Source organism: Stigmatopora nigra, chromosome 19, assembly GCF_051989575.1.
Source record: "Stigmatopora nigra isolate UIUO_SnigA chromosome 19, RoL_Snig_1.1, whole genome shotgun sequence".
In the NCBI taxonomy this organism is placed as follows: Eukaryota; Metazoa; Chordata; class Actinopteri; order Syngnathiformes; family Syngnathidae; genus Stigmatopora; species Stigmatopora nigra.
The window spans coordinates 8,454,803-8,472,562 of NC_135526.1; the positions used below are offsets into that span (position 1 = coordinate 8,454,803).

General features: G+C 39.8%; 1 protein-coding gene across 1 annotated transcript; it reads right to left on the reverse strand.

Annotated features, from left to right (window-relative positions):
* Window positions 1-55: 55 nt before the first annotated feature.
* Window positions 56-15,203, reverse strand: slc12a9 (solute carrier family 12 member 9). The gene is made up of 14 exons (XM_077741265.1): window positions 15,004-15,203; window positions 8,647-8,870; window positions 8,452-8,586; window positions 8,237-8,374; window positions 6,606-6,899; window positions 6,416-6,523; window positions 5,344-5,455; window positions 5,109-5,266; window positions 4,947-5,029; window positions 4,746-4,870; window positions 3,100-3,292; window positions 2,363-2,537; window positions 1,427-1,573; window positions 56-1,317 (listed from the first exon to the last, which is right to left on the reverse strand). Exons 2-14 carry the CDS (start codon window positions 8,849-8,851, stop codon window positions 485-487), a joined length of 2,706 nt encoding a protein of 901 aa, XP_077597391.1. The 5' UTR covers window positions 8,852-8,870; window positions 15,004-15,203; the 3' UTR covers window positions 56-484.
* Window positions 15,204-17,760: the final 2,557 nt, after the last annotated feature.

Consider the following 17,760-nt stretch of genomic DNA (forward strand, 5'->3'; position numbering starts at 1 on the left):
CACACACATGTACATACATATATACACACATGCACGTACATATATACACACATGTACATACATATATACATATATACAGAGATGTTTTAGAGCAGTCAGGGGAAGAGCTCATGAACTCACTTTGTTAGTTTTAACCACCAGAGCATTAAAAAGGGAAGATAGACTGCAAAATGCTCAAGTGTGTATGTAATCACACTTGACTGACAGTAACACAGTTTAGAATGTACAGTAGTGTTGTTCCTTTAAACACTTTCATAGTGCTCATTAGCGATTGACAAAGTATGAATCAAACAATTGCCTCACTACAGAATACTACACACATTGAGAGATTGAATATTATTAACCACAAAGTAATTCCAAACCGAAAAAACATTATTTTCTAAGTGTGGTATTTGTTTATACAGCACTTGTCTGTTTTGTATTGTATCGTTGCATCCACATGTAACCAGTGCTTACATACAAACTCCCATGAAGACCACCACTCTTAAAGATCTGTGTACGTTACCGGGGTGACCCCATGAATGAGAAGCGTTGGTCCCAGACCGTTGGTGACAGCTTCCAGTTGGGCCAAGTACATTTGTGAAAAGCTGTGATGTGCCGGGGGACGCGGTAAATACAAGAAGCGAACGGCGGCTTGAGAACTGTGTTCCATCAACATGGAGTTGACCGCCAAAAGGAATTCACCATTGAGGGCGTGGCTCTCCTCCTCGCCACCGCTCCGAGTGTGGTGTTGCACCACCGAGTCCCAGGGGACGATCTTGATGGACGCTCGAATTCTAAGTTTCTTCAAAAGCTCTCGAAAGGTCTCTTCGTTAACCACCCAGCCCTGGTCACTGGACTCGGACTCCACATTTAAGAAGATCCGCATCCTTGCGTGCCGCCACTTGCTGGACATGTTGAGCACGCAGGCCATCTGCAGCAAGAACAGGCTGCACACATCCTGATAATCTCGACAGCCTGGTTGCAGCAGGTTGAGGGGCCACACGTCAATGGTTCGCTCTGAGCCGTCCACCTTGCTCTGCTTCCCCTCTCCCTCCAAATGGAAGAAATATCGGCCCAGGCACACGTTTTTGTTCATTTTGACGGCGTCGGCGATGATCCCCACATACTCCTCAGGAGACAGCCAGCGTGGGCTCTCCACGTGTCGGACAGGAGGGAAATGGGCCTGTAACGAAGGTAGGTCAACCCCAAAATTATACTCGCCTTCGGCGCCTTGTCCTGCCGCTATGCCGCAAAAGGCAGTGTCTTGGAGGAAGAAGTCCTCGGGTGTGCAGCTGTCATAGAACCCCAAGATCAGAGTGTTGGGCTTCATGCCACCTTGAAGAGAAAGAAAAATCTCTCAGGAAGAAGACTTTTGTAAACAGTCACCGGATCGCTGTCAGCGCCAGTTTATTGAGTTAACAAAACAAAATGTGCGTTGGTATACCAAGGCCTGTGATGCGCAGAAGATGCTGCGTTCCCTGCCTAACAGATGGCGAGAGCGTCAGGTCTACAAAGGCCTTTACCCCGAGTTTGTCAACTAAGCTCAGCCAGAAGTTGTACTGCAGCTGCACTGGGTCTGACGGCAGGGAATCTAAAACACAGGAAAGATAGGTAGGAATAATAAACCAGACTCTAATAAGAAACGTTAATGTTGTAGCTTTCACTGACTGCCACCAGGAGGCATTAGCACGTGTTGAGACGTGTGCTGTAAATGGAAGCATGGAAAGTATGGATTGGCCGCTGAAGAAAAGCAAAAAAAAAAGGTGAGCAAATTTCAGAATTTCCAGTCAGATGTCTGACTTTCAGTTCAGAATATTGGCCATCTTTGATTTGCCGTCACTAGTCCTAATAGTCTGAAGTTGGAACTCTGAGAATAGAGTCAGATTTGGAAGTGAGGTCAGAATTTTGATACTTTTTTCTTTTTTTTTGGTGGCCCTAATACTCCTCCGTAAAAAAGTGTATTCAACATGATGACACTTTGCAAACGTCATTGCTTATATGGATTAAAAATAATTGATTTAATCATTCAAATGTTGTTATGTGACCAATAAAAGTAAATATATTGTTTTCCTACAGAGGGCTAGTATTTTCTCAGAAGACAACGTGCCATCACGTTAACTTCCTGGTTAGGAACATCTTGTGCTTTTAATTTTACACAACACAATATATTACTGTTTTCTGTCAATGGAAAAGGGAACAGAGTTGAAGTTAAATCTTCTCTTCTGCATGTAAAAATACACACGTTACAAAACGTGAAGTAATAGAGGAAAACAAGAAGTGGATGAACAACCTTTTGAACGCAGCCTTTGATTATATTGACAGAATTAGAATATTTAAGTCAATTCAGCAGAACTTGCATCAGACCATTTGAGAAAATTACCCAGATCTCCAAGTTGTACGTGGCCTAGCACAAAGAGGCCTCCTTTTTTCAGCTGGTTGACAAACAATATGAGCTGGCAGGAAGAGCGTGGGTTGGCAACCATCAAAAGAACTTGTGGTCTCCAGAACTTTACATGGTCCTTTCTTACATCCAGCATTAGAAGATATTTGCGCACCTAAAACCGCAACAAAGCGAGAAAAACATGGGCTGCAATTCAAGTCAAATTATTTTGAACTGGGTGGGAGTTCTGGAAGCCAGGGCGATCTAGAAAAATATTTATAAAGTGGAGAAAAGGGGGCAGAAACCTTTTAAGAAGTGAAAAATATTTCACAATCGTATATAAAAATACAAACTAAATTATTTGTACAACTATCCGTGACAATACGATTCAAGGGTATTCGATTGATTAATACTACATAAGTATGAACACAACCAGGTCCAACTTAGGAAAATAAATATAATATCAGTTTCAATGGTTTTGTTGCTAAAAGGTATGATTTTCTTTGAATTAATATATACATATATGGTCATTATTTTGAATTGATCTTAACAAACAAATATATTGATCCAAATCGAACGAATACAACCCTAGTGTAAACAGCAGTTGTCAAGTATTGGAGTTTTTTTTTCCTATTGCTGCTGCCTAGGGTGGCAACTGGGGTCTGTTTTCCGCCCATGACCGACAGTGATCAATTCGAATTCGAACAAATGTCAGGAGTGAGGTGCGATGCTCGTACCTGATGGAAGATGAGCGCCTGGCTGACATAGCCCCAACTGCTGGTAGGAGAACGGTAGTGGAGGAAAAACAGTAAGACCAACAGGAGGACGATACTGGCCGATGAGTACACGGGGTTAATGACGAACATCATGACTAAACAGCTCAGGATTCCTAACAGGCACGTGTGCCAAGAGAAAAACTGAAAAGTCGGCCTGAAACACAAAGAAGAATAAACAGAGACCGCTTTAGTGTAAATAACCTAACATGAAATATACAATCCGCCACAAAAGATAAGCAAGACTGGCAGTGGTTGTATTTTTAAGTCCTCCCCTGGAAACCACAATTTACTTTATTTCACCATTTGCTGGGGATACCATGAATGTAGGAAATCTTGCAAGGCCTAGTAACACCGGCACCCAAGGGGATGAATATTTTTCAGGTCCACAGCCTGCTGCTAAATTGAGTTTCCGGTCGCGGACCCCGTTAAAATGGGGTTTGGAAAATTACCAAATTCATACTTACTGATCCAAAAGTGGATGGAAAGTTCCACTCGTTCCAAGTCTATTTATGGCCTTGAGTTGTCATGAGGAACAGCTAAAGGCCCTTTTCCAATTAGGTGGCTCCAAAAAAAAAAAAAAAAAAACGCCTCCACAACCCAGATAACAAGCTCATGTCAGACCCCAAAATGCCAAGTGTAAACTGGATTTTTTTCATACAAAAAACAGTCAAATGACAGATTGAACCATTATGGCAAAAATGTATTTGCCAAACAGGTTCACACTTTTGCTTTCTTGTAAAAGAAAAGACTAGCTAAGAACCCTGCTCGACATCCACATTGTTCCGGGTCTGAGTTCGTATGTCGATTTACTCGTATCTTAAATCAACCTTTCCCATAGAAATGAACTAAAAACAAATACATTTGTTCCAACCCTCTGAAAAAACACCCAAAAACAGAATATTGGAATGGAAAAACATTTCTATTTGTTCTATTTCACCATATATTAACGAATAACTATTGGCTATGATGTTTAACAGTACAAAAATTAGACAGATTTCACGGAGGGGAGAGACCAAGTCTTTTTGCACGGCAACGTGCTCGTAACATAAACTAATTCAAAATGAACTTGGATTACGATACAGACACAAAATAAGTTTATTCTAACCTTACACTAAACTTAATTCTAATTCTATTTTAAATTCTTATACTTTTCTTCTCCCGGGTTGGCTCGATTTGCCCTGCCTCCACCCTGACTTTCAACTGCAGTTTTCAAAAGGAACCTATCGAGGGTTGTTTCCTTTTGTCTTGCCTTCAAGATATTCCGAAAATGACGCACACAAATGTCTTTACAATAGGATAACGCACGACCATTTGCCAACGAGAAGTGGTATACTCCTCTCGTATTAGCGACCAAGATCCGCCATTCTACACTGACTAACAGGGAAAAACCTTGAAAAAATGCAACGCTCCGCCCAGTGCTCATAGAAAAATTACACGAGGGAGTTGCAACGAGAAAGACAGTGTCCATGTTGTTCTCAAAAGCAGCCTTGCGTTGGCCACACCTGGCTGTATGCTCGTATGTCAAAATTTCTCATATCTCAAGGTAAATATTTGCTTGAAATTTTACCCCTATCTCAAATTGCTCATATGTTGAGGTATTACTGTACCTAAAATTGGGTGCCGACGCCCATTCAAGAGCCAGACAAGCCAGGTCAACAGCCGCATAAGCGAGCAAGTAAAAAACGGTCACCAAGCTGGCAACGGCATTGAGCTGCCCTGCAAATACCACACACTGTAACACAGACATAAAACCAATGAGGTCAGCATAAAGCTCCTAACCAAGTAAATGTTGAACAGGCCTCACTAACCTGTGCTAGGCCCCAAGTGTACAATACTGCCATCCATGGGTTACCTGACTTAGTGGTGATTGTGGCGGGTGCCAACGGCAAACCTGCGGGTTAAGAAAATCTGCTTGGAAAAAAGGACTTGTGATAATGTTAACATGTCGTCTTGGTGAAGATCAGTAGTACCAAAGAGCTGATCCATAGCAAGAGCATGCAGTATGCGAGATGCTCCGATCATTGAACACATTGCAGCAAATAGAGCACCACAGTATATTCCGATGGTCACAAATGGTGGCCAGATGTTTATTCGTTGAAGGAATCCGTAGTCCTGGATCAACAGTGTTCTGGAAAAGGAAAAGAATGAGAAATGGCAGTACTTTTTTTTTTTAAATAAAAATAAGGCCTCATTTCAGTTTCCCACCTGTCACAAGTGGCGCTGACCAACATGAATAATAAGATGTACACAATAAAAGTGTAAATGACAGCAACAATGGTACCTTTGGGGATGGACACACTAGGCGTTTCTAGGTCACCTTCAACAACAAGAACAACCAATGAAATGGATGTTAGTTTCAATTATAAATTTACTTCAAGTTTTTCAAAACATCTATATGCAGTATTGGCGACAAGAGTGCACCCCAACTTTTTGCACTGAGCATGAATTAGGAACAATTTAGTAATTTTAATTAGTAGTGCCTCTTGAAATTTAAGTGAAAAGAAAAAAAACTTTTTTCTAACGGCGAAATATATTTTAGAAATGTAGAAACAAATTGGCAATAAGCCCCTTTACATGTATTTCTTCCTGAAACAAAAGAAAATAAATAAATAAATAAACACCCCTCTGCAAAAAAGGCTAGTAGTAGGTGAATTTACAGAACCAAAAGTGTGGAGGAAATGTGGGAGGACTAGAGGACTTAAGCCTGAACCTAAATTTTGGGCACGAATTTCTACTAAGGTCGGGCCTAAAATGTCCATTAATTCGGGTTCAGGTCTCACGCTGATTAAAAAAAAAGTATACTAAAACGATGTGTGGTCTCTCTTGCTGACTTTTTAAAAAAATAAATAAATGTTTATAAAAATGTATACTAAAGCGATGTATGGATGCTAAACTAAAAAATACTTGTTATAAAATAAAAAAAAATTGGAATTTTGGATAAAACAGAATGCCGCAAGAAATTAAGGATAAACTAAAGACTAGAAAACTGAAAAGAAAAACATGCACCGATTGGTAAGAGTGAATTTTGGAAAAGCTTCAAATTGGTTGTTGAATATGCTAGACAAACTTGCGTTGGCTTCGTTGAAAGACTGGCCCCTCGAGGCTGAACAGGCATTTAAACAGTTGAAATCCTCAAACGTCTATATTATCATATAAAAGATGTAATTGTTTATAGTCTTGTCTAACTTAGATTTCATTAGAAAAGACAGGCTTTGATCTGTTATCATGAATCACCACTCCTCCTGTAAACGTGGCCGAAGAGTATATTATTTATAACCTGACATGTTGGCTCCAGCCATGATTCCAGTGCAGCTGGTGAACATAACAGCAAACACAGTGGAAAACGACATGACTGAATTGGTGCTGTAATCCAACGAGTAACCAGCTGCAGGGCAAAAAAGTGACACATTTAGACAGTCGAAGTGTATAAATATAGTAGAGCACAACACACACATCCAAACACTCACAGCCCAGGTTGTTCTTTAGGGTGGTCAAGTTAAAACTTGTGTAACTGGCGTTGTAACGCAGACTCTGATTGCCGTGAGTAATGACAAAACTCTGAGGTTTGACGGCTAAAGAGCTGATGAAGACGGACAGCAGCGATACGGTGACTAGCAGGAGGATGCCGAAACCCATTCGTGAGTAGATGTGGGCGCCCACCAGACACACCACGAGACACAGCAGCAGAATGACAGAAGAGTAAAGCACAGTGTACCAGTAACCTTGACGGAGAACGCGGACGCCCTCCGAAATGGGCATCTCTGAAACAAAAACAGGTAAGGGTCCAGTCACGTTGGGAAATAAATGGAAAGAGGTTCTTCATGGAAGACAATAAACAATCATTCATCTAATGTATCGCTGATTTCCCAATAATATTCAACAGGATTATGAAAGTAACACGCTACTATGCAAATTTCCTTTAAGGGTACTTGAAAGATTGACTAAATTGTTCAAATAACTATTTTTTTTAATCCAATACAGTGCATTCTATCAAATAAAGTAGAAGTAACTTAAAACTACAAATGGTACACATTGAATGTTTTTGAAAAAAATATTTTCAAATACTTAGGAGCAACTTCTAATGGTAATCCAGTAGTACCAATATGCAAATGACCGTCTCAACATACAAAAAAAATATCCAAGTTACGAAATAAATGCATTTCCTGTATGCATTATTTATTTAATTGTCCTGGTAACATTATTTTGGAAAGATTTACTTCCGCCTGGAACTTCCCAGTACAACAACTCCTTTCTGACCACCGTTTGTCATCACAGAGTTCTTAATTTTAAATATTTGGAGTGAATGAAATAAATAAACGGGCCCTGTTATTCAGCAAAAAAATAGGAGTTCTATTTAATGCTAAGTTGTTTTGACTTTGTCATTTGAAGTTGTATTATAGCTGTGTTTATGCTGTCTTCGTGTGCTAACGCGAGTGTTGTCCTTACTGTACTATACTACTGCACGAATAGAACACGTTTTTGCATACTTATTCATTTAATTACATTAATAAATGATTTTCTTTCATTTTGTTCTGTCTTACAATTTTTTTTTACAAAAGTGGGACAATGATCATTTTTAAATGGTTTAGTTTGTCGTTTGTTGAGGACTGTGGAACAAATTACAAAATTCACATATATGTAAATTACTGCGTTAATTACAAAAAAGGTTTTGGAACTAATTCATTTTGGAAGTAGAGGTATGACTGAACCACTAAATTTGTTTTTGTTTCTACCATGAAATCTGAGCATAGTGTTAATGTTCAAACCATGTTTTTTAAAATGAATAATTAAAAAGAATATATATATCAAAGCCCCGAAAAAAGTTCTGCAACCAATTCATTTCGTAAATTGAAGTACGACTCTACTTTTTTTTGAAGAACATTTTGGCCTATAACCTTAACATATTTTAACTCATTGGCAACCATTCACGTTGGTAGCTATCCAATTAATTTGAAAAGTAGACTGGCATTTAACACTAATGTTTCAGTGCCTCTGCATTACAGCCAATGTTGGCCCTGATGGTGGTTCACAGTGAGCCAAGTATCCTTTATGGTACATGGTATAAAAATGACATATAATCCCCCACAAAATAATTTACCTGCATCCATGCCAAACACATCAAGAATAGCTTCCACCAGACCAAGAACATATTCTCCACATGCGAACACTTTGGCGAGGAAGAACATCAACCCGATACTTCCTCCAAACTCTGGGCCTAACGATCGACTGATCATGTCTGATAAATGAAGTCAAGGTTTTTCTTACTAAAGGAAGTCCAGCACAGAAATGCAGCTACATGAGGAGGAAGGATACAGTAAGCACCGCCTCCCTGTATTGCTCCATTAGTGGAGATTGCACAAATTGACAAGATGGTAAGCATTATAATGATGTAGGCGACAACCACCATTACAAGACCTTGAAGGAGTCCCGCGTGACCGACAACAAAACCTGTAATAGAAGATCACGTCAAGTCTTGTCTACAGGCTGAGGTATTTTTGTTTAACTCACCTGTTCGCAGGAACAACACAATGCTGAACATGGAGAGGATGGTCGGCACCATCACGCCAAAAAACGTGTTGAGTTTTCGAGGCTCTTTACTTATTTCTCTGGTGTCCGGTGGAGAATCTGGAGGAGTGTCCGCTAAAGTGCCACAGGTCGCCATGGTCAGGCCGCACACCCCTGGGGTGACGAGAGGTGTGCGTTCGTCTGACATTGCTGTTTCTTAGATCACGCTGTGGACCAGAAATCAGTGAAATGGTAATCAAAATAAATGATTAATTAATCATCAACTTGAAGCCAATAAGAGCACCGAGTCTTCTTTTTAAGCACAAAATTCACCGCTGAAGAAGCGGAGCCCTGACTTCCGCCATTTTTTATCCCATGTTTCCCTTGCTATGTGAATTTGGACATTTTTAATGAACTTTTTGTTATACTTAATATAAAAAAATGCAATGTACTAAAGCCACGGAGTGGTGAAGGATCATAGTAATCTCTAAAGTGAAGTAGTCGGGCTGTGGCAGAGTCACTCAAAAAAACAAAAAGAGAAATGCCGTTGGTTTAAGATGGAATGGTTGTCAGAGTATGTGCAAATTGAAGAACAAGCGGTGAAATTGGGTGAGAAAGGTCTCCTCTGCAAAGCATGCAGTGAAGCTAAAGTTGTGAGTTTTCCAATGAAAAAATATTGACTATGAATGGAAGCTAAACTACCTCAAGTAACACATTCAGCAGAAAAGTAATTTGAGTGAGAATGGTAAGTGAGAAGGACAGATATGAAAAATAAAGTCAGATTTGTGCATATTCTCGTGACATTTATTAAGATGTTTTATTCATGGTTATTAATCATTACATTTTATTATGACTAGATCATTTATGGGTAGTAGAGGCACCTGCCTATGGCAGGTGTGATACTGGTGTGCCCCATAACGAGCACTTCTGATGTTGCTCACAGTGGGCCTCAGTGTGGAGGTTTTTTGAGTGCCCAGACATATGAAAAATTAGGCGGAACATTGCTTGCTTGGTGTTTTTATTAACAACAGCTGAAGCACTATACTGCTAATAATACACGGAACTAGTTGATCGGATACAATCTTGTGACCAAATCCGATACTGTGCAATATGCCAATTATAGCCGTACCGACACATCGGGACATCATTATTTCATAGCAATGTGTGTCAAATTTTAGGAAAACTAGCACGTTTTGATGAGAAGGGGGCATAAGAACTCATTTGATACAAAGAAATGTGGTCAAATCAGATATAAATTGGGTCTCAAGTGCTTGTGGATGCAGCTAACGAGTTTATGTAGAATGTGACACGCTGCTACTATGATATAAAGGATGCACCATTTGCAAAATAATATTTAAAAATTGCCCCTATTTACAGAACCAAGTGTGGTTTGTGAGAGCATATTTCAAAAGGATTTAGTGAAATATGATCTAGTTAATTAACCATCCACTGCTTGTCATGTCACGCTGCCATGATAAAAGCTTCCTGAAAATGTGAAGCATTGTCACCAAAATTAGCAATACATTATAAACATTCCATGACTTATTATGGAGGTCATTGAGCATGCTCAAATGTCCTTTTTAATAGGACATTTATGAAACCATGTGTCTTCAAACAGTCAGTCACAAGTGATATGCCAAATAATTTTCTACAAAATGTCATTAACTCACTGGCTGTTACTGCTTGTGACAGGAAAAAAAACAAAGTTGCTCAGAGCTGTTTGTATATTAACCATTTGGTTCCTTTGCCATACTAACAGTTACAACACTAAAACTCAGGAAACACAACCTTCTCATCCTTCTAACAGCCTTAATGATTGTTCATGAATTAACTAATTTGTTACCTTTGACTCTGTTGGAATGGCCAATCCATTTGGACTATGTGGGTAAAATAAGAAGGATCTTTCAATCGCCATCAAAGGCACTGACTCTCAAGCATTCAATCCCAGCCGTCAAAGTTCAAATTGATTGGACATACTTTGCTGTCAATAGCAGTGAATGAGTTAAGTCTGTAACCACAGTCAGCTGATATTTTGACGGATTTCGTTACCTTAGCACAATCAATCCGACGCACATTCTGCATCCTCCTTGGACAGTTCACACAATTACACACTAGCAGCAGGATTCCCAAACTTGTGACGAAAATGACGTGTCGTCCTTAATGAAGGGCGCTCACACCTTAGCCTGGTATTTGGAGCCATCTGACTCACAGCCTTGTTTGACAAAAACTAAAACAGTAAGGCGAGGACGTATTTTCAGATTTTTTGGGGCATGATGTTTTGTGGTTCAAATTGCAACTACTACAAATGCATAACCATATAGGGAAAGTAATTACAGAGACTACACCAACAGTAAACTATTATATAAGATTAAGGTGAGGTAAAATGTCAGTTTAGATCGTTGGTCGTCTAGCTGAGTGCTAGGCGTGTTCACTAACTCTCCTCTCATCTCATTTTCTGAACCACTTTATTCTCATTAGGGTGCAGGGGGGTGCTGAAGCTTAATCCAGCTGTCTCTAGGCCAGCGGCTGGCATGCACACTCTCACCCATAATAGAGGGTATTCACAGTGTCCAATCAGCCTACCATGCATGTTTTTGGAATATGGAAGTAAACCGGAGTACCCGGAGGAAAGCCACCCAGGCCCGGGGAGAACATTCAAACTCCACACAGTTGCACCGACCTGGATTAGAACCCAGGACCCCAGAGCTGTAAGGCCGATGCGCTAACCACTCGCTCCACCGGGGCGCCCTCACTAACTCTCACTTGGCATAAATAACATTACGTAACCCAAATGTCATTAACCATCACAAAATAGGCAGTTTATTATATTACAAGAACAACCCCTCGAGCAAAAATTCAACACCAAAATACAGAAAGCAGTACCTCTGAGGTAGTATCTAAATTAGACCCATATATAGTGCACTGAATATTGAGAACCGGGGATTCACACTGTTTGGGTGCAGAACACCTTTCAGCAGAAAATGTATCGAAGGAGTCCTTCATTTTTTTACTTCACAAGTAACAAAACCACATCAACATTTCAAATGCCAGGGCTCTTATTGTTCTTTACCACAATGAATTGAACCAAATGTTCCTATATTACGGTGTCTTATGTTACATCGTACTAATGACTGATTTTGACCTGTACATATATTAACACTCTTGATTTCTTTTTGTAGCCCTCTGTGACATGCATCCAATGAGGGCACTCTTCCTGATTCCCATGAATCCTCCCCCTAAACTTAAATTAAAAAAGTGATGAGTTAAATTCTTTAAATTTCATTAAAAGGAAAATATCTTTCTTTTAAACACAAGGAATGCAGCATAAAGTTGTTCAAATATTTACATAATACTGTCTGAAATAATGTATACAGTAATCCCTCGAATATTGCGTTTAACGTAGACCAGACATGGCCATGATAAAGGAGAAACAGAGATGTAAGATCACCCCCCATTATTACGACCACAATACATGTTTTTGCGCTTCTACAGAAATACAAGTACACAAGAACAATGACAGAGTGATTGGAAAAGGAAAGCCATCAAATTTAACTGAACTGCACCAATTCTGTCGAGAGGAGTGGTCAAAGATTCAACCAGAAGCTTGCCAGAATCTTGTGGAAGGTTACCAAAAGCGCCTAATTGGCCAAGGGACATGTTACCAAATATTAGCGCTGCTGTATGTATATTTTTGACCCAGCAGATTTGATTCGTTTTTTTCTGTTCACCCATAATAAAGACATAAAAAAACCAAACTTCATGAATGTTTTTTGTGGCAAAGAAGTATCTGTTCCAATGACTATCAGAGAAAAATCAGAGTTGTAGAAATATCTAGAAACTCAAGAGAGTCATGACATTATGTTCTTCACAAGTGTATGTAAACTTTTGACCACAACTGTACCAATGATGTGTACACCTGGTAGGATTTGTTTCAAAACAAAAAAAAACTGGTGGTTTAGACAGCCTTAATAATACTTCACTTGGGGAAAAAAAAACAAAAAAAACGTAAATGTTAAAGCGATAAAGGCTACCTATTCAATAGATTCCAAATCGATTAAAACCGCACAAGACGAATCATTTGTCAGAACTTGCAACTCGGATGATTCACAATGCACTCATCTTACCGAATTAATCCGTTTTCCAATGCAGTTGAATCCAATATGGAAGTAAGAAGCGGAAGTCGAAGCAAAGGTCTGAATTTCGAGAGATTTAAATTAGAACTTTGGAAATTTTCCAAAATGGTTGCTTCCAAAAAAAATTAAGTGACAATTTTGGGGGGATTTCCAGAGTTTAGCGAGGTTGTTTGGAGTCCCGGAGTCTGCAGTGCCTGTCCGGGTGAACTCCAGAAATTCCGGAGAACTGAGCAACTCTGTATAATACAAACTAAAGTATATACATGTTTCTGCACCTTGAGTGTCAGCATTAATTACTTGATCTATAATTATCGATTTTTCTAACCACAATAGCAGATATCTTCAAAGAAAGTGAAAAGCACAGAGAAAAACACAATTATCGCAATATGATCCGCATGACAAAGACAAAAATCACTTGCACTAAACTCCAGGCAAGCATGCCCATGAAAAATATTTATGGAATGCTGGAAACCTTGTGTGCATGACGAAACCGCAAAAAAAATGTAATTTTGATTTACCAATTTATAACAAAGAAAACAAGCGTGAAAAATGCAGCATGCATAAATGTAGAAAAATTTGTGGTAAATCATATTTATATCAGTGGCCCATAGCTATGATAGAAAGGAGTGTTGTGTTTAATGTTTCTGTTTTAAGTTGGTATTGTAGATAAATTATTTTGAATGTTACAAAACACATTTTTTGAAATAATTTGACAGTTCCTTGAGGGAGAACCACTAGTGTGAACATATACTTAAAACTCCGGTCAGTTACAAATTCTACAACCACAGATGTAATCTGACAAAAACACACTTTCATGGGCGTGTTTAAAGCATGAATGTGGTTAATAACCCTTTCACCCATGAATTATGATTTTTCTTAATTGTTTTTCTATATTTCATGTAACTGGGACAGGGCTCTCAAACATGTGCCCTAGGAGCCAATTGCAGCTGTAAATCCATTTTTGATGAATGGTAAATTAGAAATAAAATGAATGAATTAGGGCGGCCCGGCGGCTGAGTGGTTAGAGTGTCGGCCTCACAAAGGGGGACCTTGGTCTAAATTCATGTGGGTCCACCGGTGTGGAGTTTGCATGTTGTCCCTGGGCTTGCGTGGGTTATCTCCACGTACTCCGGTTTCCTCCCACATTCCAAAAACATGCATGCTAAGCTGATTGGACACTCTAAATTGCCTTTAGGTTTGAGTGTGAGAGTGCATGGTTGTTCGTCTCTCTGTGCCCTGCAATCGGCTGGACACCAATTCAGGGTGTCCCCCGCCTCTGGCCCGGAGTCAGATGGGATAGGCACCAGCATCGCCCGCTACCCCAATGAGGATAAAGCGGTTCAAAAAGAGATGAATTAGGGCGGCCTGGCGGCTGAGTGGTTAGCGCGTCGGCCTCACAGTGGGGGATCTGGGTTCAAATCCAGGTTGGTCCACCTGTGTAGAGTTTGCATGTTTTCCCGTGCTTCCGCGGGCCTCTGTTGGACTACATTCCAAAAACATGCATGGTAGGCTGATTGGACACTCTAAATTGTCCCTAGCAATGTGGGTGAGTGTGAATGATTTTTTTGTCTCATTGTGCCCTGCGATTGGCTGGCCACTAATTCAGGGTGTCCCCCGCCTCTGGCCCAAAGTCAGCTGGGATAGCCTCCAACACTGCCGCAACCCTAGTGAGGATAAAGTGGTTCAGAAAATGAAATGAGATTAATGATTTAATTTAGGAGACTATTTTGGCTGGGAGGGAATGAATGTCCACTGTTGTGACCACTGACCCTCCAAGGATTTAGGTTTATAATTGTTTAGAAATGCATTAACTCTGATCCATAAACTTAAGGATGCCACAATTCCAGGTGTTGATTGGCTATCTCATGCCCATGTAACTCAGACCCTCAGACCGGCAAAGTCCAAATAAACAATCACATTTTGTCCCACGTTGTACGGAGGCAGATCAGGATGCTAAAAAACTTTTTCTCTCTATTTTAGGAAACTGGGCCGATCTAACCAGTAAGCAGGTACTTTGCTCTTGCTATATTTCGTAGGCAGGAAGTGACAACAGCACCCACCCACAGACATAAAGCAATGCACCTTCGAAAGTGACATCCAACCATTTATAATGGATAAAAAACATTTAAGGCTCGTGCACAAAATCGTATCGCATCGGGTTTGGCTAAAATATACAATGTTGCAAACTTACAAAGAAAGTACCTCGACAAAATAGTGTCCCACTCACTTCCTGATTGCCAACTCCCTCGTCTTGCTTCTAATGTCCGCTTTCGATGGAGGATGTGGTCGTCCCGGGCGCCGAGTTTAGAGCTACCGGGGCTTTTGGAAGAAGATGCCCAATAACAACGCGGCGGCATGACACGCCTCGTCCTCCGATTATTTGCTCCAAACAGTCACGGGAAAGCGGAAGAGCGACCATGTGACTAATTTGCAGGGGGAGGAGTTAAATTTGAAGGCTTCCAATGTTTTGACGGTAACGTTACTTCTCTCCTCTAGCCACGCCCTCTTGCGTCACGACCTAGAAAAACAAATGCGAACTTGAATTCACCAATGTAGTATTTACTTATCGATTTAAACTGATTTCACATTAAACCGAGTATTTATTTAATTGCAAATACAAATATTCAACTATGTATATAAAAAGCGGGAGGTTTAACGTTTACTTGACTTCGTTGTACAAATACTCTTCGTCTACACCAGAGGGAGATGTTGGAAAGTCCAAATAATTTAATGTTTTTGATCCACTCATGGAGGGGGTGATAAAAAATGGCATGCGGGCTACCTCGGGGTATTACATCTCATCTCATTTTCTGAACCGCTTTATCCTCACTAGGGCCGGGGGGGGGGGGGTGCTGGAGCCTAGCCCAGCTGACTTCAGGCCAGAGGCGGGGGACACCCTGAATTGTTGGCCAGCCAATCACAGGCCATAAGGAGACAAACAACCATTCACATTCATACCTAGGGGCAATTTAGAGTGCCCAATCAGCCTACTATTGATTTCTTTGGAATGTGGGAGGAAACCGGAGTACCTGGAGAAAACCCACACAGGCCCAGGGAGAACATGCAAACTCCACACAATCACAAATACTGGATTTGAACCCATGTCTCCCTTTGTGAGGCTAATCCCTTATGCCGCTGGGCCGCTCAGCGTACTACTGTCAGTAAAAACAGTTTTGTTTTGTTTACCTACAATAGGATCTTAGCAACAAGTTAACCATTTCAGGGACAGTGCTTACTATGTTACTCCTAAGTGCCACAAAAGGATAAAAAATATAATTGGTGCATGAAAGGGTTCATGTTGACGTCCACATAAATGGACAACACAGAATACAAAAGTGCTATTCACACATTTGATTTTATAGATAAATGTAATGATTAAATACTAATTCAAATGAATAAAAAGACAACTATTAATACTAAATATTTTGGCTTGAAGTGTATCGCAATATAATCCAACATGGCAAATTGGAATGTCCATTGCGATATATAGTGTCATATACTAATGGAGCTTTGTCCTCATTCATATGAATTTATAATACGTATTTTCATTATGTTTACAGAAAATATGATCCCTTACTAAATGTGTGTCTGTGTGTGTAAATTCCCTTTTAAAAAATGATGATCGTGATAGAAGTGTACATAAAAAAGACTTCCATTCAAGTCAGACTGCATTTTGTGGTCTCATCAGCTGACAAGGCCCCCTGGGGTTGCCTGTGACTTTTCTAATTCTTATTGTAGCAAAATCCAAATAGATTGAAACAGGACAACTGGACTTTCTTGTTTATGGATTACTGTGACTTGATCTTTTTATTCTCTCATATAATTGTTAATATTGTTTTCTTAAATGACAAAACGAGTTCCCATATTTTCTCGATATTAAGTCGGATTTGTAACTAAAACAAATGATGACTGAATTAAGGGTGGGGCTTGCATGCATGCACACAAGATTTACAGCATTGCTATACTCTTTTTTACCAGTATATATTGGTAAATTACTATTTGTTGGTTATTTTCTGTTTTGCAGTGAGAAAACAACCATTCCTAGATGAATTAGTATAAAACTGTTTTTTTCTTTATGTATCCATATTTATTTTTGCTGGGATAGGCTCAAGTTCCCCACCCCCCTCGACTCTAATGAGGATAAAGCAGAAAATGAGATTAAAACCATGAATATGGAGGTGAAAATTGTGAATCGGGGGCGACTTATATGCGAGAAATGGTAAAATTCAACAAATTTACCGCTATTTTAGGGCTTATAGGCAAAGAAATATGTACTTTTTTTAATGACCAAAAAATAATCACTCGTCCTTGAAGGGCTAGAGTAGGGATAGGGAATCTATGGCTCGGTGGCCACATGCGGCTCTTGTGATGGGTGCATGAGGCTATCCGCTAACTTGTTAGCTAAAATATGGAAACCGCTGAGTCCCAAACACACCAATAGGAGTTTTATGTGGCGTCGACCCGACCTCTTGCGCCATTTTAATCTTTTTACTTATTAGACTCTTCTCCATGCTTAAGCGATATTGATACTCATTAATTAGAAACGGCATAAAAATGCTATTGAAAGAATTCAGAGACTTTTAGTACTTTAAAAGTGGCGAAAAGACAAAAAAGTGCACACATTTTCATGTATTTTGACATTTATAGTTTGAGTATGGCTCTTAAGGAAGAACATTTGAAATTATGAATTGTTTATGCCTCTCTCTGTCAAAAAGGTTCCAGACCCCTCTAGCAGCTAGAGGGTGTGTAAAAAAAATACAGGGTCGTTGGCTGAATATTTGCAGATCTTGTGCAAAAGCTTGACCTCGTGATGTCTGCCTGCTTCCTTTTTATTTAAAGCGAGAGTATTTAAATGAAACCCACGCAAAAATACACGCAGGGTTTATAATAAAACACTGTTAAGTTAACTAATTACGGGAAGCTATTTTTCTCTCTCGCATATGTGCCTTTCTATTGGATGCTTCCTTTTACGAGCGATGGGGAG

Coding starts and splice junctions, on each gene's coding strand:
- slc12a9 (XM_077741265.1), bottom strand. CDS start 8,851: ATGTCAGACGAACGCACACCTCTCGTCACCCCAGGGGTGTGCGGCCTG. Junction 8,587..8,646: donor TGTGTTGTTCCTGCGAACAG/GTGAGTTAAACA, acceptor CTTCTATTACAG/GTTTTGTTGTCGGTCACGCG. Junction 6,524..6,605: donor CCTAAAGAACAACCTGGGCT/GTGAGTGTTTGG, acceptor TTTGCCCTGCAG/CTGGTTACTCGTTGGATTAC.